Here is a 26332-nt window from a genome sequence, read left to right as displayed (position 1 = left end):
TGTTGAAGCTTTGAAAGAGGAATTATTTCCCATTCTTGTTTTATGTAGAGCTTCAGTCGTTCAACAGTCCAGGGTCTCCGCTGTCCTATTTTACGCTTTGTAATGCGCCACACATTTTCGATGGGAGACAGGTCCGGACTGCAGGCGGGCCAGGAAAGTACTCGCACTCTTTTTATACGAACCCACGCTGTTGTAACACGTGCTGAATGGGGCTTGGCATTGTCTTGCTGAAATAAGCAGGGGCGTCCATGAAAAAGACGGCGCTAAATGGCAGCATATGTTGTTCCAAAACCTGTATATATCTTTCAGAATTAATGGTACCTTCACAGATGTGTAAGTTACCCATGTCTTGGCTGCGAACTGATCCAGTGAGAGCTGAAGATCCTGGCCAGATGAAGCCATCAGGACCGCATCACTACTATCTATCTATCTATCTATCTATCTATCTATCTATCTATCTATCTATCTATCTATCTATCTATCTATCTATCTATCTATCTATCTATCTATCTATCTATCGATCATCCATCTATCTATCTATCTATCTATCTATCCATCCATCCATCCATCCATCCATCCATCCATCCATCCATCCATCCATCCACCCACCCATCCATCCATCCATCCATCCATCCATCCATCCATCCATCCATCCATCCATCCATCTATCTATCTATCTATCTATCTATCTATCTATCTATCTATCTATCTATCTATCTATCTATCTATCTATCTATCTATCTATCTATCTATCTATCCATCTATCATCTGCAAAAAGCAGAGACCTAATCCTGCAGCCACCAAACCGGATCCTCTCAACGCCTTGACTGTACCTACAAATTTTGTCCATAAAAGTTAGGAACAGAATTGGTGACAAACGGCAGGTTTGGCCGAGTCCAACCCTCACTGGAAATGTGTTCAACTTACTACCGGAAATGCGGACCAAGCTCTGACACTGATCATACAGGGAGCAGACCGCCACAATCAGACAGTCCGATATCCCAAACTCTCTAAACACTCCCCAGAGGAATTCCAAGGGGAAAAGGTTGAATGCCTTTTCCAAGTCCACAAAGCACATGTAGACTGGTTGGGCAAACTGCCATGCACCCTCAAGGACCCTGCCGAGAGTATAGAGCTGGTCCATAGTTCCACGACCAGGATGAAAACCACACTGTTCCTCCTAAATCCGAGGTTCGACTAGCCGTCGTAGCCTCCTCTCTAGTACACCTGAATAAACCTTACCGGATAGGTTGAGGAGTGTGATCCCACAATAGTTGGAACACACCCTTCGGTTCCCCTTCTTAAAGAGAGGAACCACCACCTCGGTCTGCCAATCCAGAAGTACCGCCTCCGATGTCCACGCGATGCTGCAGAGTCTTTGGTCAACCAAGACAGCCCCAAAGCATCCAGAGCCTTTAGGAACTCTGGGCGGATCTCATTCACCCCCGGGGCCTTGCCACCGAGGAGCTTTTTAACTAACCTCAGCAACCTCAGCCCCAGACATAGGAGAGTCCACTACAGATTCCCAGGACACTGCTTCCTCATAGGAAGACGTGTTGGTTGGATTGAGGAGGTCTTCGAAGTATTCCTTCTATCATCTACAACATCCGCAGTCGAGGTCAGAAGAACACCATCCTCACCATACATGGTGTTGACAGTGCACGAGGCGACATTCCACGTCCCAAGAGCTAGCTTATGTAGCCGAGGATCGGACCCCCAAGTGCTCTGCATTCAGTTTCCGCCCAGCTCACAACGCACCGACCTCTATGGCCCCTCCCATGAGTGGTGAGCCCATTAGAGGGGGGACCCATGTTGCCTCTTCGGGCTCGCCATCATGCCCAAACTCCAGACGAGGGCCCCGGTAACACGCTTCCGGGGGAGGGAAATCAAAGTCTCGGTTTTTGTAATTCCAAGGAAGTCTTCGAGCTGCTCTTCGTCTGATCCCTGTTTGTCTTGGGAGACCCTACCAGGGGGCATGGAAGCCCCCGGACATCATAGCTCCTAGGATCATTGGGACACGCAAACTCCTCTACCACCATAAGGTGGCAGCACAGAGAAGAGTACTAGTATGGTGACAACACTAATAATAACTCCTATAATATTAGTACGTTGACAACCTAATAACTCATGTAATTTTAGTAAGGTGACTACACTAATAATAACTCGCGTAATTTTATTATAATGACAACACTAATAATAACAAAACATAACCTTACAGCTTTATTGAACACAAGCAAATAACAACATTGAGTGCTTGAGTTGCCCACACCGTTGTGGAGCGTCACTGTGCTGTGTTGCAATGTTGTTTTTAGTAAACAGTAACTTCTTTCTTGTTCAATGTTTGACTTCTTCTACATCATCTTTACTAGCAGACAGAACAAGAAGAAGTCAGGAGCAGCAAAACACAACAAAACAAAGTTTTTAATCGTCTCTCTTTTTTTATTCACAGGCCCCACCATTAGTGTATTTACTCCTGATATTTGTACTCATACTGAGTCCACTTTCACACAGGAAAACCACCCTGCTGCTCAGCCGCACACCACACATTAAGCACCACAGTTCGCTCACAATAAACAATACACACAAAAAGAGAGCTATGTATGTATGTATGTATGTATGTATATATAAATATATATATATATATATATATATATATATATACAGTATATATATGTATATATATATATATATGTATATATATATATGTATATATATAAATATATATATATATATATATATATATAATTCATACAACTCAAAGAAAGAAAAACAAATACAAACGAAACAAAGTCAATTCTGAAAGAAAAGGGGCAGAAAAAAAAGTTAAATAGGTATAATATCTGCACCTATCGTCACAAATACAACAAGTGACCTTCAATGTTGGTGACTACAGCACTCTTAAAAAGATAATAATAATAATTATATATATATATATATATATATATATATATATATATATATATATATATATATATATACATACATTCATACATACATATATATATATTATATATATACATACATACATACATATATACATATATATATATATACATACATACATACATACATATATATAATATATATACATACATACATATATATATATATATATATATATATATATATATATATATATATATATATATATATATATATATATATATATATATATATATATATATATATAATCATATTGGAAGTAGGTTAACCAGTGCTGTGAGAACATGCTAACTTGAGTTTACTATAGATTTTTAACTCATTTTGCATATTTAAACCAAAAGTCATGGATTCTGATGCCTGCCGCCATCTTGAAAGTATGCTAACGTCTCCTTTGGCATCATGCTAATTGGAGCATGCTTACATTTTATGCTAGCTTTTTAGCTAATGTTGTATGTTTATACATATATATCATAGTTGCTAACTAGCATGGGAATACGTCGGCGGCTACATCCAGCGGCCTGTGAAGCAGGGGAGTCTAGTAGCAGCGGGGGCCGTCTACGGAGCAGACGCCAGCGGTGTGATCGGAAACGCGGATGTCGAGCGGGGCTAAAAACAAAGCAGAAGGCTAATCCCCACAGAACACCACTTCCCTCCATCCTGAAGACGGATTTAAATGAAAGATGCGAGACTACTGGTCTGGGTAAGGAGTCAGTTAAATTAGAACAAGTTTTTTCTGCTTTGAGTGTTTCAGAGTTGGACATGTGTTTTACCGAGGTGGCTAACTATGATGCGTGCAGTTTATCAAAGCAACAAACAAACAATTGGAAAATCCCCGTTACTGAGGTGGCTAACCATGATGCATGCAGTTTATCAAAGCAACAAACAAACAATCGGAAAATCCCCGTTATTGAAGTGACTAACCATGATGCGTGCAGTTTATCAAAACAACAATCAAACAATCGAAAAATTCCTGTCTTATCAATTCCTAGATATGGTCGTAACTATACTAAATGCACTGGGCATAATAAACACAACATTACTAATGTTGCTACTACGGATAATTTGATCAAAAATTCCCTGAAACAGCCCACTACCTATAATATAGGTTTTTTAAACATAAGATCATTGTCTCCCAAAACGTTATTAGTTAATGATATTATCAGAGACAACAATCTTAACGTCATCGGTCTCAGCGAAACCTGGCTTAAACCAAACGACTTTTTTGCGCTAAATGAGGCATGTCCTCCTAACTTTACACATGCGCATATTGCCCGTCCGCTTAAAAGGGGTGGGGGGGGTCGCACTAATATACAACGAAAACTTTAACCTTAGTCCTAACATAAATAATAAATATAAATCGTTTGAGGTGCTTACTATGAGGTCTGTCACACCGCCGCCTCTACACCTGGCTGTTATCTACCGCCCCCCAGGGCCCTATTCGGACTTTATCAATGAATTCTCAGAGTTCGTTGCTGATCTAGTGACACACGCCGATAATATAATCATAATGGGGGACTTTAATATCCATATGAATACCCCATCGGACCCACCGTGCGTAGCGCTCCAGGCTGTAATTGATAGCTGTGGTCTCACACAAATAATAAATGAACCCACGCATCGCAACGGTAATACGATAGACCTAGTGCTTGTCAGGGGTATCACCGTTTCCAAAGTTACAATACTCCCGTATACTAAAGTATTGTCCGATCATTACCTTTTAAAATTCGAGGTTCAGACGCATGTTCGTCAAACTAATAATAATAATAACTGCTATAGCAGCCGCAACATTAATACAGCCACAACGACAACTCTTGCTGACCTACTGCCCTCGGTCATGGCACCATTCCCAAAGTATGTGGGCTCTATTGATAACCTCACTAACAACTTTAACGACGCCCTGCGCGAAACCATTGATAACATAGCACCGCTAAAGTTAAAAAAGGCTCCAAAAAAGCGCACCCCGTGGTTTACAGAAGAAACTAGAGCTCAGAAATTATTATGTAGAAAGCTGGAACGCAAATGGCGCACGACTAAACTTGAGGTGCACCATCAAGCATGGAGTGATGGTTTAATAACTTATAAACGCATGCTTACCTTAGCTAAACCTAAATATTACTCAAATCTCATCCACCGTAATAAAAACGATCCTAAATTTTTGTTTAGTACGGTAGCATTGCTAACCCAACAAGGGACCCCTTCCAGTAGCTCCACCCACTCAGCTGATGACTTTATGCAATTCTTTAGCAAGAAAATTGAAGTCATTAGAAAGGAGATTAAAGACAATGCGTCCCAGCTACAACGGGGTTCTATTAACACAGATACGATGGTATATACGGCGGATACTGCCCTCCAAAATAGTTTCTCTCGTTTTGAGGAAATAACATTAGAGGAATTGTTACAACGTGTAAATGGAATAAAACAGACAACATGTTTACTTGACCCTCTTCCTGGGAAACTGATCAAGGAGCTCTTTGTATTATTAGGTCCATCAGTGCTAAATATTATAAACTTATCACTCTCCTCGGGCACTGTTCCCCTAGCATTCAAAAAAGCGATTATTCATCCTCTTCTTAAAAGACCCTACCTCGATCCTTACCTCATGGTAAACTACCGACCGGTGTCTCACCTTCCCTTTATTTCAAAAATCCTTGAAAAAATTATTGCGGAGCAGTTAAATGAACACTTAGCTTCTACCAATCTATGTGAAACCTTTCAATCCGGTTTCAGGGCAAATCACTCCACGGAGACAGCCCTCGCAAAAATGACTAATGATCTATTGCTAACGATGGATTCTGATGCGTCATCTATGTTGCTGCTCCTCGATCTTAGCGCTGCTTTCGATACCGTCGATCATAATATTTTATTAGAACGTATCAAAACACGAATTGGTATGTCAGACTTAGCCCTGTCTTGGTTTAACTCTTATCTTACTGATAGGATGCAGTGTGTCTCCCATAACAATGTGACCTCGGACTACGTTAAGGTAACGTGTGGAGTTCCCCAGGGTTCGGTCCTTGGCCCTGCACTCTTCAGCATCTACATGCTGCCGCTAGGTGACATCATACGCAAATACAGTATTAGCTTTCACTGTTATGCATATGACACCCAACTCTACATGCCCCTAAAGCTGACCAACACGCCGGATTGTAGTCAGCTGGAGGCGTGTCTTAATGAAATTAAACAATGGATGTCCGCTAACTTTTTGCAACTCAACGCGAAAAAAACGGAAATGCTGATTATCGGTCCTGCTAGACACCGAACTCTATTTAATAATACAACTCTAACATTTGACAACCAAACAATTAAACAAGGCGACACGGTAAAGAATCTGGGTATTATCTTCGACCCAACTCTCTCCTTTGAGGCACACATTAAAAGCGTTACTAAAACGGCCTTCTTTCATCTCCGTAATATCGCTAAAATTCGCTCCATTCTGTCCACTAAAGACGCTGAGATCATTATCCATGCGTTTGTTACGTCTCGCCTCGACTACTGTAACGTATTATTTTCGGGTCTCCCCATGTCTAGCATTAAAAGATTACAGTTGGTACAAAATGCGGCCGCTAGACTTTTGACAAGAACAAGAAAGTTTGATCACATTACGCCTGTACTGGCTCACCTGCACTGGCTTCCTGTGCACTTAAGATGTGACTTTAAGGTTTTACTACTTACGTATAAAATACTACACGGTCTAGCTCCATCCTATCTTGCCGATTGTATTGCACCATATGTCCCGGCAAGAAATCTGCGTTCAAAGGACTCCGGGTTGTTAGTGATTCCCAAAGCCCAAAAAAAGTCTGCGGGCTATAGAGCGTTTCCCGTTCGGGCTCCAGTACTCTGGAATGCCCTCCCGGTAACAGTTCGAGATGCCACCTCAGTAGAAGCATTTAAGTCTCACCTTAAAACTCATTTGTATACTCTAGCCTTTAAATAGACTCCCTTTTTAGACCAGTTGATCTGCCGTTTCTTTTCTTTTTCTTCTATGTCCCACTCTCCCTTGTGGAGGGGGTCCGGTCTGATCCGGTGGCCATGTACTGCTTGCCTGTGTATCGGCTGGGGACATCTCTGCGATGCTGATCCGCCTCCGCTTGGGATGGTTTCCTGCTGGCTCCGCTGTGAACGGGACTCTCGCTGCTGTGTTGGATCCGCTTTGGACTGGACTCTCGCGACTGTGTTGGATCCATTGTGGATTGAACTTTCACAGTATCATGTTAGACCCGCTCGACATCCATTGCTTTCCTCCTCTCTAAGGTTCTCATAGTCATCATTGTCACCGACGTCCCACTGGGTCATTATTGTCACCGATGTCCCACTGGGTGTGAGTTTTCCTTGCCCTTAAGTGGGCCTACCGAGGATGTCGTGGTGGTTTGTGCAGCCCTTTGAGACACTAGTGATTTAGGGCTATATAAGTAAACATTGATTGATTGATTGATTGATAGATTTTGATACTTGTGCTAACTTGGAAGTATGTTAGCATCTCTTACATTAGTTTATTTTGTTAACATGCTAATGTTTTATGCTAGCTTTTTGGGTAAATTTGTATGTTTGAACATAAAAATCATTGATTTTGACGCTTGCCTCCATTTGGAAGTACCATATTTCCTTGAATAGCCGATGGGGCGCTAATTAATTCAAAACCTCTTCTCACTCCTGCGCCTATTCAAGGCATGCGGTAATTGCAGGCAGGCGCTAATAACTTTAAAACCTCTTCTCACCCCTGCGCTTACCAATGGCATTCAGTATAAAATTGAGTGTGATGTGAGGATACCATCACGAAGAGCAGGGTGTATAATATAAGCCGTACGAGTCATCGATGCATTGCATTCTGGGTAATTCTTATGTTGCGTTTATAATGTGTTACAGAGCCGATGTTCTCCAGAAATGTGTTTGACATTCTTGTTTGGTGTGGTTTGACAGTGTGGCACATATTAGTAAGAGTGTTAAACTTGTTTATATCACAACCTTCAGTATAACGGGTGTGGCTGATGAAGAAGACCCCTGGTTTACACAATAGTTCAAGCATAATAAACTCTTTATGTTTTGTAATTTCATTATACATTTCAAAAGAGTCTTGCAGCTCCCATTGTCTTTGTGAAATGAGTCAAAATGGCTCTTTGAGTGGTAAAGGTTGCGAACTCAGCTGCCTCCGCCGTTTTGAAAATGACGACAGGGGAAGTGTCACTGTGACGTCACAAATTTGACCCGGCGGTAATAGTAAGCAGGCGCTATTAATTTTGGGAAGCAAGTTTGACCTGTCAGTAGTTCAAGACAGGCGCGTATTACATGCCCGGCGGCAAATCAAGGAGATACGGTATGCTAACGTCTCCTTTATCAGGACACATTCAGGGCCTCACAGACTGTGGGAGATAACAACTCTGTCAAAAGATGCACATTTTCCAAACGAGGCAGTTCAATCAATCCCAGAGTGAAGCAACAACAAAAGCTTGCAGACTTTAAAACACAAATTCTTCTTATTATTGTTGTTATTATTCTTGTTATATTGTTATTATTTTTTCCCTTCGTCGAGTTTTATGAATATTGATATTTATCAGCTGATTATTATTAATATTAATAACTGTCAACTTGGTGTTAAAGACGTAGTCTATGATCACAAACTGATGACACACGTCTTGTAAGTCAGAGCTTCTTAACCTATTTCACCTCGGGGTTTTATTATTTGGGTGGGCTCCGGGCCCTGCTGTAGTGGAAAAGTAAGGTTTCCACTACAACGGGGCCCGGGACCCACCCAAATATTAACACTGAATTAGTAATCTGACTCGTTATTTGAATCATGTGATAATTATGTCTGACCTACTTACAGTTGACGACCTCGTCAAATGATATGGAAGATTATTATTAGTTGAAGACACAACAAACCTTAGGCTTAGGTCAGACTGATTAGAAAAAAAAGTACTAACTGCATAAAAACTGACTAAATATAAATGTAGGTACAATTATGTAGTGCTAAAATCAACTGAATACATAGTTGTGCCTATGAAAGGTCTGTGTGACTTTGACTCCAGACTTCTAAAGTTTGTTTGATGTCGTCATTACTGTCACCCGTGGTGGAAAAGTGTATTTTAATAGTGTCGTTTATCAAAAATAAAATATAGTTTTTGTGGCCCCTTTAGGGGGCGCCCACGGCCCAAAACTGAGTTGTAAAGGGACTTTGTTTATCATTCACAATCCTTTTGCAAGACGAGAACAGGTGTTTTTTTTATGCATTCTAAATTGTAAATGAGCACTAGCAAAAGTCAGCTAACAATGGAGGTGATAGAATTTGCTCTAGTCCGCCGAAAAAGCACTCTAAAAACCTCCATCAATGTTTTATATACACACTGTAGTATCTAGTAACATTCATAATAACATGCAATATATACATGATGAAAGTATATACATAATGTAGTAACATTTATAATAACATGTAATATTCACATTATGTAAGTATATATGTAATGTAGTAACATTCATAACAACATGTAATATATACATGATGTAAGTATATATGTAATGTAGTAGCATTCATAATAACATGTAGTATATTCATGATGTAAGTATATATGTAATGTAGTAATATTCATTGTAACATTTAATACATACATGTTATTATATTTAGTATATATGTAATGTAGTAACATTCATAGTAACATTTTATATACACATGTTATTATATTTAGTATATATGTAATATAGTAAAATTCATAATAACATGTAATACATACATGATGTAAGTATATATGCAGTATCTAGTAACATTCATAATAACATGCAACACATACATATTTTACAACAAACACAAGCATCATGTAGCAGTATTGCTAAGTGCTAAACAAGATATACAAACATAATACAACAATCACTTACTGTATAATGTCTGCTCTCACTGGGATAAAGACTGATGGGATGTTTGTATCTTCCCCTTTACATCAACAATTAATCATCATCCTCACAAAGAGTTCAAAAAAGTGTCTTTCTGAAAATCTCCGAGTCCGAGTTGGATGTCAAAGTTGACCAACTTGTCAGATTGTGTCCACAACCTTCTACTATCCAGGTGAGAGGCATGATTTATTGTCTAGAATTGATTAATTACAATAACAACATCAATAATACTTGTTCATATTCAGATAACCACATGTAAATGAAGTACTGTTGAAATATGACTTAGACTTTATGGGCGCGATAGTGTACTCATACTGTTAGCCACCTCTTACTAGCCTTATTTTACGATGCGTAAAAAAGAAAAACCTGTTTTGTTGTCCATCACAATCCGAATGTGTATTTGATTATTTGTTTGCATTTCTTTCAAATTACTTTGTCACATTTGCCAGCTTTATGGAAATCACCCATATTTGATCAAATATATATATATATATATATATATATATATATATATATATATTTATATATAGGGACGGCGTGGCGCAGTGGGAGAGTGGCCGTGCGCAACCCGAGGGTCACTGGTTCAAATCCCACCTAGAACCAACCTCGTCACGTCCGTTGTGTCCTGAGCAAGACACTTCACCCTTGCTCCTGATGGGTGCTGGTTGGCGCCTTGCATGGCAGCTCCCTCCATCAGTGTGTGTGAATGTGGAAGTAGTGTCAAAGCGCTTTGATTACCTTGAAGGTAGAAAAGCGCTATACAAGTACAACCCATTTATCATTGATTTATTTATATATATATTTGTAAAGTAAACGGTCTCTTATACTGTATTAGCATGCTAACAATAGTATGCTAACATTGTATGCCATCCTTTAAAGGTAACTGTGTATGTTGATACATCAAAATCATTTATTATGATACTTGGCGCCATCTTAGAAGTATGCTAACATCTCTTATACAATATTATCACGCTGCTATTTTACACTAGCTTTTTAGCTAACTTTGTACGTTTTAACCCATTAATCATAGATTTGGATATTTGCCGCCAAATATGCTAATATCCCTTATATTAGCATGCTAATTTTAGCATGCTAATATTTTATGCCGTCTTTTTAAGCTAGTTTTGTATGTATATAAATAAAAATAATATATTTTGATACTTGGCGCCAGCTTTTTAGCTAACTTTGTATGTGTGAGCCCATTAAAATAGATTTGGATATTTGCCGCCATCTTAGAAGTATGCTAACATCTCTTATATTAGCATGCTATCGTTTTATGCTACATTTTTAAGCTCATTTTGTATTTTTATACATAAAAATCCTGTATTTAGATACTTGCCACCATCTTAGAAGTATGCTAACATCACTTATATTAGCACGCTAATGTTCTACGCTAGCTTTTTTAGCTAATTTTGTATAAGTAACATCTCTTATATTAGCATGCTAATGTTAGCATGCTAACATTTTATGCCATCTTTTCAAGCTAATGTTGTACGTACATACATAAAAAACATATATTTTGATACTTGGCGCCATCTTAGAAGTATGCTAACCTATCTTATATTAGCACACTAACATTTTACACTAGCTTTTGAGCTAACATCATATATGTGAACATATTAATCATAGATTTGGATATTTGTTGCCATCTTAGAAGTATGCTAACATATCTTATATTAGCATGCTATCATTTTATGCTGGCTTTTTAAGCTCATTTTGTATTTTTATACATAAAAATCCTATATTTTGATACTTACCGCCGTCTTAGAAGTATACTAACATCTTTTATATTAGCATGCTAAAGTTAGCATGCTTACATTTTATGCCATCTTTTTAAGCTGGTTTTGTATGTATATAAATAAAAATAATATATTTTGATACTTGGCGCGATCTTTTTAGCTAACTTTGTTCGTGTGAACCCATTAATAATAGATTTGGATATTTGCCGCCATCTTAGGAGTATGCTAACATCTCTTATACTAGCATGCTATCATTTTATGCCAGATTTTTAAGCTCATTTTGTATTTTTATACATAAAAATCCTGTATTTAGATACTTGCCGCCATCTTAGAAGTATGCTAACATCTCTTATATTAGCACGCTAATGTTCTATGCTAGCTTTTTTAGCTAACTTTGTATGTGTAACATCTCTTATATAAGCATGCTAATTTTAGCATGCTAACATTTTATGCCATCTTTTCAAGCTAATGTTGTACGTACATACATAAAAAACATATATTTTGATACTTGGCACCATCTTAGAAGTGTGCTAACCCATCTTATATTAACATTTTACACTAGCTTTTGAGCTAGTGTAAAATGTGTGTGAACATATTAATAATAGATTTGGATATTTGTTCCCATCTTAGAAGTATGCTAACATATCTTATATTAGCATGATATCATTTTATGCTAGCTTTTTAAGCTCATATTGTATTTTTATACATAAAAATCCTATATTTTGATACTTGACGCCATCTTAGAAATATGGCAACAACTCTTATATTAGCATGCTATCATTTTATGCCGGCTTTTTAAGTTAATTTTGTATTTTTATACATAAAAATCCTATATTTAGATACTTGCCGCCATCTTATAAGTATACTAACATCTCTTATATTAGCATGCTAACATTTTATGCCATCTTTTTAAGCTAATTTTGTATGTATGTACATAAAACTCATATATTTTGATACTTGGCGCCATCTTAGAAGTATGGTAGCATCTACTATATTAGCACATTAACATTTTACACTACCTTTTTAGCTAATTTTGTAGGTTTCAACCCAATAATCATAGATTTGGATATTTGCCGCCATTTTAAAAGTATGCTAACATTTCTTATATTAGCATGCTAACATTTAACACTAGCTTTTTAGCTAACTATGTATGTGTGAACCCATTAATCATAGATTTGGATATTTGCTGCCATCTTAGAAGTATGCTAACATATCTTATATTAGCATGCTATCATTTTATGCCAGCTTTTTAAGCTATTTTGGTAGTTTTATATGTAAAAATCCTATATTCAGATACTTGCCGCCATCTTAGAAGTATGCTAACATCTCTTATATTAGCATGCTAATGTTAGCATGCTAACATTTTATGGCATCTTTTTAAGCTAATTTTGTATGTATATACATAAAAATCATATATTTTGATACTTGGCGCCATCTTAGAAGAATGCTAACATCTCTTATATTAGCACACTAACATTTTACACTAGTTTTTTTGCTAACTTTGCATGTTTCAACCCAATAATCATAAATTTGGATAGTTGCCGCCATCTTAAAAGTATGCTAACATCTCTTATATTGGCATGATATCATTTTATGCCAGCTTTTTAAGCTAATTTTGTATTTTTATACTTAAAAATCCTGTATTTTGATACTTGCTGCCATCTTAGAAGTATGCTAACATCTCTTATATTACCATACTAATGTTCTATGCTAGCTTTTTGGCTTACTTTGAATGTTTAAACCCAATATTCATAGATTTGGATATTTGCCAGCATTTTAGAAGTATGCTGCCTTGGCTGTCCAAGGTCCAGGGCACAGATACTTGGACTTAGACTTAGAAAAACTGTATTAATCCACAAAGGAAATTGTTCTTGGCCCATCAAAAGTCCTCTGAAATGTTCCAGTCATGTTATGTTGTTGCACACTGGTTTGAAATACTTTGCAATTAAATCATGAAGTACTTGCATTAAGTTTACTTTTGTATCCAAGTGTAACCTATTTTTTATGGACTTGCCTCTTTGTGATGTTAAAGGCCTACTGAAACCCACTACTACCGACCACGCAGTCTGATAGTTTATATATCAATGATGAAATATTAACATTGCAACACATGGCGATACGGCCTTTTTAGTTTACTAAATTGCAATTTTAAATTTCCCGCGGAGTTTCTTGTTTAAAACGTCGCGGAATGATGATGCGCGCGTGTGACGTCACGGACTGTCAGGAAATATTAGCGCACCACCATTTGTGGCTAAAAAATGTCTCTTTTCATTGCGCAATCAAACAGTATTCTGTACATTTGTGTTGCTGAATCTTTTGCAATGTGTTCGATTAATAATGGAGACTATAAAGAACAATGCTGTCGGTGGAAAGCGGTGTATTGCCGCTGTCTTTAGCACCGAGACACAGCTGGTGTTTCAAGTAAACATGTTCCTCTACGTCAACCAGCATGTTTTTGGATGGGAAAATTGTGATATGTATCTTACCGGAGACATCATTGGATTATTCATCCTCCTGCAGTAGCTGTTTAAAAGGCAGCTGTGAGCTTGGCTCCTCGGCTTCTCTCTGGGACACTGCGTGTTCACCGCAGTCAACCGACCTCGAGGTATGCCTTTACAATCTCACTAAAACACTGTTAAAAAAGTAAGCAGATAAGGGATCTTCCAGAATTATAGTAGTAAATGTGTCTAATTACATCTGAAACGCTCACACTGCCGCCGCCCGGAGCCGTCGCTTTTTATTTTATCTATTTATTTATTTATTTTCTATTCCTTCGCTATCAATATCATCATCCACAAATCTTTCATCCTCGCTCAAATTAATGGAGAAATTGGCGTTTTCTCAGTCCGAATAGCTCTTGCTGCTGGAGTCTCACATTAAAAACAATGTGAGGACGTGAGGAGCCCTCACCCTTGTGACGTCATCGTCTGCGACTTCCGGTAAAGGCAAGGCTTTTTTATCAGCACCAAAAGTTGCAAACTTTATCGTGGATGTTCTCTACTAAATCCTTTCAGCAAAAATATGGCAGTATCGCGAAATGATCAAGTATGGACCTGCTATCCCCGTTTGAATAAGAAAATCTCATTTCAGTAGGCCTTTAAGTTCCTGTTACAAGCTGTTATACCAGTGGTTCTTAACCAAGTTTCGATCGAACCCTAGGGGTTCGGTGAGTCGGCCTCAGGGGTTTGGCGGAGCCTCTGCCGCGGAGGGTCAGGATACACCCGACTCATCGTGTAAATAAAAACTTCTCCCTATTTCCGTATTATGGACACCCCCAAACAATGCACTGTTCAATTTGTGCACCAGTAAAAAAACCTATTACTTTGTCTTAAATTTGAAAAACATTTTTATTTTTCACTAAAGAAGGGTTCGGTGAATGCGCATATGTAACTGGTGGGGTTCGGTAACTCCAACAAGGTTAAAGGCCTACTGAAATGAGATTTTCATATTTAAACGGGGATAACAGGTCCATTCTATGTGTCATACTTGATCATTTTGCGATATTGCCATATTTTTGCTGAAAGGATTTAGTACAGAACATCGACGATAAAGTTCGCAACTTTTGGTCACTAATAAAAAAGCCTTGCCTGTACCGGAAGTCGCAGACGATGTGCGCGTGACATCACGGGTTGTGGAGCTCCTCACATCTGAACATTGTTTACAATCATGGCCACCAGCAGCGAGAGCGATTCGGACCAAAAAAGCGACGATTTCCCCATTAATTTGAGCGAGGATGAAAGATTCGTGGATGAGGAAGGAAGAGTGAAGGACTAGAAAATAAAAAGAAAAAAATGATTATACAGTGGGAGAAATTCAGATGTTATTAGACACATTTACTAGGATATTTTTGGAAAATCCCTTATCTGCTTATTGTGTTACTAGTGTTTTAGTGACATTATAAGGTCGGCCCCCGCACCTTTCTTCAGCACCAGTCGAAGGGTCGTGGCGATGCCTATCTCTGCCCTTCGCAAGGGACCCTCTTCGAAACACGATCTTTCGAAATGATCGCTGCATAATACACTGTACTTTATGTGTGTGGTCCAATCCACCCGTGTTCGCTTGACCGCTCTGTTCCATAGAAAAGCTTCACCTGTCATCTTTCCGGAATGTAAACAATGAAACACCGGCTGTGTTTGTGTTGCTAAATGCGGCCGCAATCCACCGCTTTCCACCTACATCTTTCTTCTTTGACATCCCCATTATTCATTGAACAAATTGCAAAAGATTCGGCAACACAGATGTCCAGAATACTGTGTAATTATGCGATGAAACGAGACGACTTATAGCTGTGAAGGGTGCTGGAACAAAATGTCCTCTACGATGCATGACGTCACACACACGTGTCATCATACCGTAACGTTTTAGCATGATACTTCTGCGCGAAATTTAAAATTGCAATTTAGTAAACTAAAAAGGCCGTATTGGCATGTGTTGCAATGTTAATATTTCATAATTGATATATAAACTATCAGACTGCGTGGTGGGTAGTAGTGGGTTTCAGTAGGCCTTTAAGTTCCTGTTACAAGCTGTTATGCAGTATATGCCTTGTGCTCTTATTTTGAAGGCGCTTAGAGCGGAAATGGTGACACATTGTGGTAGAGCGGAGTTTTGAAAATAAGTTCAGTTTGACACGAGGACCACTTTTTTTCGTTTGTTTTCAAAACTCCGGCTCCACCACAACGTGTCACCACTTCCGCTCTTAGCGCCTTCAAAATAAGAGCTCAAGGCATATACTGTATATCAGCTTACAACAGGAACCTAACGTCACAAGGAGGCAAGTACATAAAAAAAATAGGTTACACAAGTATCAATCAAACATATCGGAACTTTGTGAAAGTTGACATACTTAACGTGACGTCATAGACAAGTCATGTTTTCAAAGGTTGGAATGAAGAGCATGTGGTGGGCGGAGCTTGATGCTTCATGACGTCTGATTGGCTGGCAGCCTTCTTCGAAGTCCCTCCCAAAGATAGACTTGGAGTCTTGGTGAAGCGCGGACTTCATTCCCCGGGAAGGACGAGCAAAGTTCGGCGATGACGCCAAAAACTGGCAGGAAGAAGTTTACTCTCCGGTGATCCTCGTTGACCTTTCAGCAGGAGGAACCACGTGGTGCTCTTTACGCGCAGCCGCTTTACGCACGACTTTAGGATGAGCAGAGCTGGTGACGTCATGGAGGGGGGCTACGCGGAGCCGCAGTCGTCCTACGGAGACTCGGCGGCGTCTTCTGGCGGCGACGTCTTCCCGGCCTGCAGCCTGCTGGACACTCCGCACCTGTTCGAGCGTGCGGGTGACGTCACGCCCTGGGAGCACCTGCCCAAAGTCCAGGGCACAGGTGCGTCCGCGCCGGACACTCTGGCTCAGGGCGGCGCGGGTTCGAGTCTGGTCGCGGCGTGCAAGTTCATCAAGGACGAGGAGGAAAGTTCCGTCATCATGGAGGCTCCTTGTCCGGAAGTCCTGGACACCTGCCGGAAGCAGAGCCAGTTCGGCTTCGGTGATCCGGAGTTCGCCCCGGTGTGCGCCAGACCCTCCCAGGGAAACCTGCACCTGGACGCACACCTGGCCGTGTACAAGGGCGACATTCCCCGCTGGCAGGTACCCGTCAGTTCCGCTGAGGCGCACTTCTGGTGCCAGCCTGCGGAGGAACACTTCTCTCAGGGAGTCCACAGCCAGGTCCACAACCAGGTCCACAACCAGGGCCTCCACCACAGGACACAGACGCCTTTCAGCGCTTTTCATGGGTAATTGTCTTTCTTTTTCATCCTTTACCATCATTAATTCTCATCATCTACCATCATTAACTAGATCAGACATACTTTTTTAATCCCCGAGGTGAAATGAATATTTTCAACACAATCCCATTCAAGGTCAAACAGGCCCCCCTTACATAAAAGGTGAGATACAGGTAGGGGGGAATGGAGAAAAAAAATCCATAATTAAAAAAAAAATCGGTCTAATCCTGGGCCCCTGGAGAGGGGGTCCAGACTGAGCACAAGGGAAAAAAACAACTCATTGCCACTTGTGTGTAAGAGAGAAACATCAAACATCAAAGAAGACAAAAGACATTAAAGACATTAAAAGAGCAGAGCAGATGTAACCCGACACTTCCTCATACAGCTAGGAATAAAAAGTAAAAGAAACATACACTGTGGTGTTTACTAATAGTCTTCGTCTACAATCATAAATATCATCATATACAATCATGAATTATAAATCGTCATCTACAATCATTAACTATGAATCCTCCTCATCTAAGGTCATTATTTATAAATCATTATCATCATCTACAATCATTAATAACAAATCATCTTCATCTACAGTCATAAAGATCATCATCCACAATCATGAATTATAAATCGCCATCTACAATCATTAACTATGAATCCTCATCATCTACAGTCATTAATTATAAATCATTATCATCATTTACAATCATTAATTACAAATAATCTTCATCTACAATCATAAAGATCATCATCTACAATCATTGATTATAACTCATCATCTACAATCATTAATTATAAATATCATCTACAATCATTAGTTACAAATAATCTTCATCTACAATTATAAATATCATCATCTTCAATCATTAATTATAAATCCTCATCATCTACAATCATTAATTATAAATATCATCTACAATCATTAAATACAAATAATCTTCATCTACAATTATAAATATCATCTACAATCATTAATTATAAATCTTTATCTACAAACATTAGTTTTGAATCCTCATCCTCTAAAATCAGTAATTATGAATCATCATCATCTGCAATCATTAATTATAAATCATCATCTACAATCATTAATTATAAATCCTCATCATTTACAATCATTAATTATAAATCATCATCACCTACAATCATTAATTACAAATCATCATCATCTACACTCATTAATTAATAATCACTGTCATCTACAATCATAATAATCATTATTTACAATCATTAATTATAAATCATTATAATCTACACTCATTAATTATGAATTCTTATGATCTACAATCATTAATTATAAATCATTATAATCTACAATCATTAATTATAAATTATTATAATCTACAATCTTTAATTATAAATCATTATAATCTACATCATTAATTATGAATCATTATAATGTACAATAATTAATTATGAATCATTTTGATCTACAATAATTAATTATGAATCCTTATGATCTACAATCATTAATTAAAAATCATTATAATCTACAATCATTAATTATGAATCATCATCCTCATCTACAACCATTAATCATCATCTACAATCAATAAATACAAATCATTATATTCTACAATCGTTAATTATGAATCCTTATAATCTACAATCATTAATTATGAATCATCATCCTCCTCTAAAAACATTAATCGTCATCTACAATCATTAATTACAAATCATTATAATCTACAATCGTTAACTATGAATACATATAATCTACACTCATTAATTATGAATCCTTATGATCTACAATAAGTAATTATAACTCATCATCATCTACAATCATTAATCATCATTATCTACAATTACTAATTGTAAATCATTTGCAATCATTATTTATAAATCATTATCATCTAAAATCATAAATCATCATCTACAATCATTATTACAAATAATCTACAATCATAAATTATAAATCATCATCATCTACACTCATTAATTATAAATCATTCAAGATCAATTACCATCGTAAATCATCATCAATTACAATTGTTTAATATGTCTTATTTTGAATTACATTTATGTCCCCACTTTAATATGTTTTATCTTTTTATATTGATGTGCCCACTTTAATGTCTTATTTTTAATTATATTTATGTCCCCACTCTAATATGTCTTATCTTTTGAATTACATTTATGTCCCCACTTTAATATGTTTTATCTTTTTATATTGATGTGCCCACTTTAATGTCTTATTTTTAATTATATTTATGTCCCCACTCTAATATGTCTTATCTTTTTAATTATATTTATGTCCCCACTTTAATATGTCTTATCTTTTTAATCATATTTATTTCCCCACTTTAATGTCTTATCTTAAATTATATGTATGTCCCGATTTAAATATCTTATCTTAAATTATATGTATATCCCCATTTGAATATCTCATCTTTAAATTTTATATATATATATATATATATATATATATATATATATATATATATATGTATATATATATATATATATATATATATATATATATATATATATATATATATATATATATAGTAAATATATATATATATATATATATATATATATATATATATATATATATATATATATAATATAAAATTTAAGATAATACACATTGAAATAAGTGTCTGACACAAGAGCGTAAATTAGCATGGTCATCTGTGACTAAGCTGCCAAGGAGGATATATATATGTGTATATATATATATATATATATATATATATATATATATATATATATATATATATATATATATATATATAATGTGTCCCCCCATTTTTATATCTCTTATCTGAAATTATATTTATGTCCCTATTTAAATACCCCATTTTTATATCTCTTATCTGAATTTATATTTTTGTCCCTATATAATGTCATATCTTAAATTATATGTATTTCCCCATTTAAATGTATTATCCTAAATTATATGTGTGTCCCCATTTAAATACCTCATCTTAAATTATATTTATGTCCCCATTTAAATATCTTACCTTAAATTAAATGTATGTCCCTATTTAATTATCTTAACTTAAATTATAGTATGTCCCCATTTAAGTATGTCTTATCTGAAATTATATGTATGTCACCATTTAAATATATTATCTCAAATATATGTATGTCCCCATTTAAACATCTTCTCTTAAATTATATTTATATCCCCAAATAAACATGTCATCTTCACATCTTAGTAATGCTGAGTTAATAAGTACTACTACACAGTAGTACTACACAGTAATACTGAGTACATGACAAATACCACACAGTAATATGACACAGTAATACACAGTATTACTACAAAGTAATACTACACAGTAACACTACACAGCAATACTGAGTACAAGACAAATACTACACTTGTAGTACAAACACTTTGATGAAAACACTTGAAAGTACTGATAAACAACTTATACTTCCAATAATACACAGTATTTGAACATGAGGTTTATTTGCAGCACATGTAATAACTTTGAGGTACTTGTACACAGATTGCCCCCTCAGAGGTCATGTGTGATCTGTGGAGACGAAGCGTCAGGTTGTCACTACGGAGTTGTCACCTGCGGCAGCTGCAAGGTCTTCTTTAAACGAGCAGTTGAAGGTAATCAACGTTTTTAATGACTTGATTTATTACTTTAATTTGTGCTGAGTTGTTCATCAATTTAGTCACTACATTTATCTATTTAGAGGTTTAATACTCACTAAATATGACCACAAAGTCAGTAAGTTTGCAACACTGATTCCTGCTGCTAAGTCTTCTTATTCTCTGGCAGACCAGGTGTGTACAAGCTGTGGTATTACTATTATTACTACGCACCTGCTCATTGCAAATACACAAGCTGTCTTCTGGGATACATGATGGTGCTCTACTGCAATGCACTTACCATTGTTAGTATTTTGTCTTTTACTGCACGTGTAGTACTCTGTTTTTTGAAGTAGTAGTAGTACTGATTTTTAAGTAGTATTGCAATAGCAGTGTTCCAAATGTAGCACTATAGTAAAATATAGTACGAGTAGTGAAGAGTATAGTAGTCGTAGTAGTAGTAGTGTTTTAAATGTAGTAGTAGTAGTTTTGTAAATTGTAGTAGTGTAATGTTTTATAGTAGTATTGTAAAGTGTTGTCATATAAAGTATGTAGTAGTATTGTAAAGTGTAGTCATGTAACGTATAGTAGTAGTATTGTAAAGTGTAGTCATGTTAAGTATAGTAGTAGTATTGTTAAGTGTAGTCATGTAAAGAATAGTAGTAGTAGCAGTAATAGTTGTAGCTGTAGTATTGTAAAGTGTAGTCCTGCAAAGTATAGTAATAGTATTGTTAAGTGGAGTAATGTGAAGTATAGTAGTAGTATTGTTAAGTGTAGTCATGTGAAGTATAGCTGTAGTATTGTAAAGTGTAGTGATGTATAGTAGTAGTATTGTTAAGTGTAGTCATGTCAAGTATAGTAGTCGTAGTATTGTAAAGTGTAGTCATGTAAAGTATTGTAGTAGTATTGTAAAATGTAGTCATAACGTGTAGTAGTAGTATTGTTAAGTGTAGTCATGTAACATATAGTAGTAGTAGTATTGTAAAGTGTAGTCATGTAAAGTATAGTGATAGTATTGTTAAGTGGAGTAATGTGAAGTATAGTAGTATTATTGTTAAGTGTAGTCATGTAAAGTATAGTTGTAATATTGTAAAGTGTAGTGATGTATAGTAGTAGTATTGTTAAGTGTAGTCATGTCAAGAATAATAGTCGTAGTATTGTAAAGTGTAGTCATGTAAAGTATTGTAGTTGTAGTAGTATTGTAAAATGTAGTCATAACGTGTAGTAGTAGTATTGTTAAGTGTAGTCATGTAACATATAGTAGTAGTATTGTAAAGTGTAGTCATGTAAAGTATAGTAATAGTATTGTAAAGTTTAGTCGTGTCGAGTATGGTAGTAGTATTATAAAGTGTAGTCATTTCAAGTATAGTAGTAGTTTTGTTAAGTGTACCCATGCTAAGTATAGTAGTAATATTGTTAAGTGTAGTAACACAAATTATAGTAGTAGTAGTAGTACTAGTAGTAGTAGTGTAAAGTGTAGTCATGTAAAATATAGTAGTAGTATTGTTGAGTGGAGTAATGTAAAGTGATGTAATAGTATTGCAAAGTGTAGTAATTAGAAGTATATTAGTAGTATTGTAAAGTGTAGTCATGTAAAGTATAGTAGTAGTAGTATTGTACATTGTAGTCATGTAAAGTATAGTAGTATTATTGTAAAGTGTAGTCATGTAAAGTATAGTAGTAATAGTATTGTACATTGTAGTCATGTAAAGTATAGTAGTATTATTGTAAAGTGTAGTTATGTAAAGTATAGTAGTATTATTGTAAAGTGTAGTCATGTCAAGTATAGTAGTAGTAGTATTGTTAATTGTGGTCATGTAACATAAAGTAGTAGTATTGTAAAGTGTAGTCATGTGAAGTATAGTATTATTATTGTAAAGTGCAGTCATGTAAAGTATATTAGTGGTATTGTAAAGTAAAGTAGTATAGTAAAGTGTAGTAAAATGTGGTAGTACAGTAAATTGTAATATTGTAAAGTGCAGTAATGTAAAGTGTTGTAGTAGTAGTAGTAGTTATTAGTAGTATTAGTAATAGTAGCAGTAGTAGTGTTTTTGTATTGATTGATTGATTGATTGATTGATTGATTTATTAGTAGATTGCATAGTTCAGTACATATTCCGTACAATTGACCACTAAATGGTAACACCCGAATAAGTTTTTCAACTTGTTTAAGTCGGGGTCCACGTACAAACCCCATTTCCATATGAGTTGGCAAATTGGAATACAATGATTTGCAAATTATTTTCAACCCATATTCAGATGAATATGCTACAAAGACAACATATTTGATGTTCAAACTGATAAACAGTTTTTTTTTGCAAATATTCATGAACTTTAGAATTTGATGCCAGCAACACATGTCAAAGAAGTTAGGAAAGGTGGCAAAAGTTGAGGAATGCTCATCAAACACTTATTGGAACATCCCACAGGTGTGCAGGCTAATTGGGAACAGGTAGGTTCCATGATTGGGTATAAAAACAGCTTCCCAAAAAATGCTCAGTCTTTCACAAGAAAGGATGGGGCGAGGTACACCCCTTTGTCCACAACTGCTTGAGCAAATAGTCAAACAGTTTCAGAACAACGTTTCCTAAAGTGCAATTGCAAGAAATTTAGGGATTTCAACATCTACGGTACATAATATCATCAAAAGGTTCAGAGAATCTGGAGAATTCACTCCACGTAAGTAGCATGGCCAAAAACCAACATTGAATGACCGTGACCTTCGATCCCTCAGACGCCACTGTATCAAAAACAGACATCAATCTCTAAAAGGACATCACCACATTTTCTCAGGACACTTCAGAAAAACACTGTCACTAAATACAGTTCGTCGCTACACCTGTAAGTGCAAGTTAAAGTTCTACTACGCAAAGCGAAAGCCATTTATCAACAACATCCAGAAACGCTGACGGCTTCTCTGGGCCCGAGATCATCTAAGATGGACTGATGCAAAGTCGAAAAGTGTTCTGTGGTCTGACGAGTCCACATTTCAAATTGTTTTTGGAAATATTCAACATCGTGTCATCCGGACCAAAGGGGAAGCAAACCATCCAGACTGTTATCGACGCAAAGTTCAAAAGCCAGCATCTGGGATGGTATGGGGGTGCATTAGTGCAAAAAGGCATGGGTAACTTACACATCTGTGAAGGCACCATTAATGCTGAAAGGTACATACAGGTTTTGGAACGACATATGCTGCCATCTAAGCGCCGTCTTTTTTATCGACGCCCCTGCTTATTTCAGCAAGACAATGCCAAGCCACATTCAGCACGTGTTACAACAGCGTGGCTTCGTAAAAAAAAGAGTGCTGGTACTTACCTGGCCCGCCTGCAGTCCAGACCTGTCTCCCATCAAAAATGTGTGCCGCATTATGAAGCGTAAAATACGACAGCGGAGATCCCGGACTGTTGAACGACTGAAGCTCTACATAAAACAAGAATGGGAAAGAATTCCACTTTCAAAGCTTCAACAATTAGTTTCCTCAGTTCCCAAACGTTTATTGAGTGTTGTTAAAAGAAAAGGTGATGTAACACAGTGGTGAACATGCCCTTTCCCAACTACTTTGGCACATGTTGCAGCCATCAAATTTTAAGTTTATTATTATTTGCAAAAAAAAAAAAGTTAATGTGTTTGACCATCAAATATCTTGTCTTTGTAGTGCATTCAATTGAAATTGGGTTGAAAATGATTTGCAAATCATTGTAGATCGTTTATATTTACATCCTACACAATTTCCCAACTCATATGGAAACAGGGTTTGTAGTATTGTGAAGTGTAGCAATGTAAAGTGTTGTGGTAGTAGTAGTAGTAGTTGGTAGTAGTAGAACTAGTAGCAATGTTGGGTTAGTTACAGAAAACCAGTAACTAGTTACACTTCCAAGTGTCACGGGGGGGTAAAATGGGTGGACCCAAATGCAGTAAAGACAAGCTGAAATAGTGTTCAAGGGTTATTATTAATAAAACCTGAGGGAAAAGGAGGCAGCTTGTAGTCCTAGGCTTTGCAGTCCAGGAGAGCAGGCTGAGGCTAGCAGGCTGTGGCTAGCAGGCCGAGGCTAGCAGGCCGAGGCTAGCAGGCCGAGGCTAGCAGGCTGAGGCAGGCACACACGGCAAGTAGGGAACACATGTAGCATGGTGAAACGATCTGGCAATCGCGCCGAGTGGAGTCCAAACATTTGTAGGCTGCAGGTGATGAGTTGATGGCAGGCAGGTGAGTGATTAGGGTGCTGGGATCAGCTGTGTCAGGCTGAGAGCTGGAGCCAAGCCTACGCCCAAAACACACCCACTCTCCCAAAGACACACAGAGAAAAACAGACAGACTGACTGTGACAGTGCCCCCCTCTCAAGGAACGCCTCCAGGCGATCCCCCAGGCTTCCCCGGGTGACTGCGGTGAAAGGCCAAGATGAGGGAAGGGTCCAGGATGAAGCTGCGTGGCACCCAGCAACGCTCCTCAGGTCCATACCCCTCCCAGTCCACCAGGTACTGTAGACCTCTACCCCGACGGCGCACATCCAGCAGTCGCCGGACCGTGTAGGCTGGGTGGTCATCGATGACACGGGGGGGAGGAGGGGGCGTGTTAGGGGGAGACAGTGGGCTGGTTGAAACAGGCTTCAGTTGAGAGACATGGAAGGTGGGATGGATCCTCCAGCGTGCAGGTAATTTGAGTTTAACTACTGTTGGATTGATGATGGAAATGATTTCATAAGGGCCAACATACCGGGGTGCAAGTTTCTTAGAGTCCACCTTCAGGGGGAGGTCTTTAGAGGAAAGCCACACCTGCTGACCAGGATGGTATACAGGGCCGTACTTCGGTGTCGGTCAGCATATCGACGATTTCGGTCCACTGAGCGGAGGAGGGCAGCACGAGCATCTTTCCACACCTTGCGGCAACGCCGCATATGAGCCTGTACTGAAGGTACGGAGATGTCATCTTCCTCAGCAGGAAACAACGGAGGTAGGTATCCCAAGGATACCTCAAATGGTGACACTCCAGTAGCTGCACAGGGTAATGAGTTGTGGGCATACTCAACCCATACCAGGTGGGTGCTCCAAGAGGAGGGGTTCTTAGCAACGACACATCGGAGGGCCGCTTCTAGGTCTTGATTTGCCCGTTCGGTTTGCCCATTAGACTGAGGGTGATAACCCGAAGTCAGACTCACAGTGGCTCCAATAGCCCGACAGAAAGCCTTCCAAACCTCTGAAGTAAACTGAGGCCCTCCATCAGAGACCACATCTGAAGGAATACCATGAAGACGGAACACATGCTGGACCATGAGGTTGGCTGTTTCCAGGGATGTGGGGAGTTTGGGTAGAGCCACAAAATGCACTGATTTGGAAAATATGTCCACTATAGTGAGAATAACCGAATTTCCCTGAGAAGGCGGGAGGCCAGTGACAAAATCCAGTGAAATATGAGACCAGGGGCGGCTTGGGACTGGCAAGGGATGGAGTAGGCCGGCAGGTGGTCGATTGGAGGATTTTCCACGGGCACACACAGTAC

The 26332-nt window shown here is 37.8% G+C and overlaps 1 protein-coding gene across 1 annotated transcript in view; it reads left to right on the top strand.

Moving 5' to 3' along the window:
• The first annotated feature begins 16559 nt into the window (after positions 1-16559).
• Positions 16560-26332, top strand: part of LOC133537091 (progesterone receptor-like) — a 48135-nt gene continuing 38362 nt past the window's right edge. The window contains exons 1-2 of the mRNA XM_061877951.1: positions 16560-17299; positions 20743-20852. Of these exons, the coding sequence (XP_061733935.1) occupies positions 16710-17299; positions 20743-20852 (700 nt within the window). The 5' untranslated portion in view covers positions 16560-16709. The remainder of the gene's footprint in view (positions 17300-20742; positions 20853-26332) is intronic.

This window comes from Nerophis ophidion, linkage group LG18 (assembly GCF_033978795.1).
Source record: "Nerophis ophidion isolate RoL-2023_Sa linkage group LG18, RoL_Noph_v1.0, whole genome shotgun sequence".
NCBI lineage: Eukaryota > Metazoa > Chordata > Actinopteri > Syngnathiformes > Syngnathidae > Nerophis > Nerophis ophidion.
This window is presented reverse-complemented; position numbering and strand designations above follow the sequence as displayed.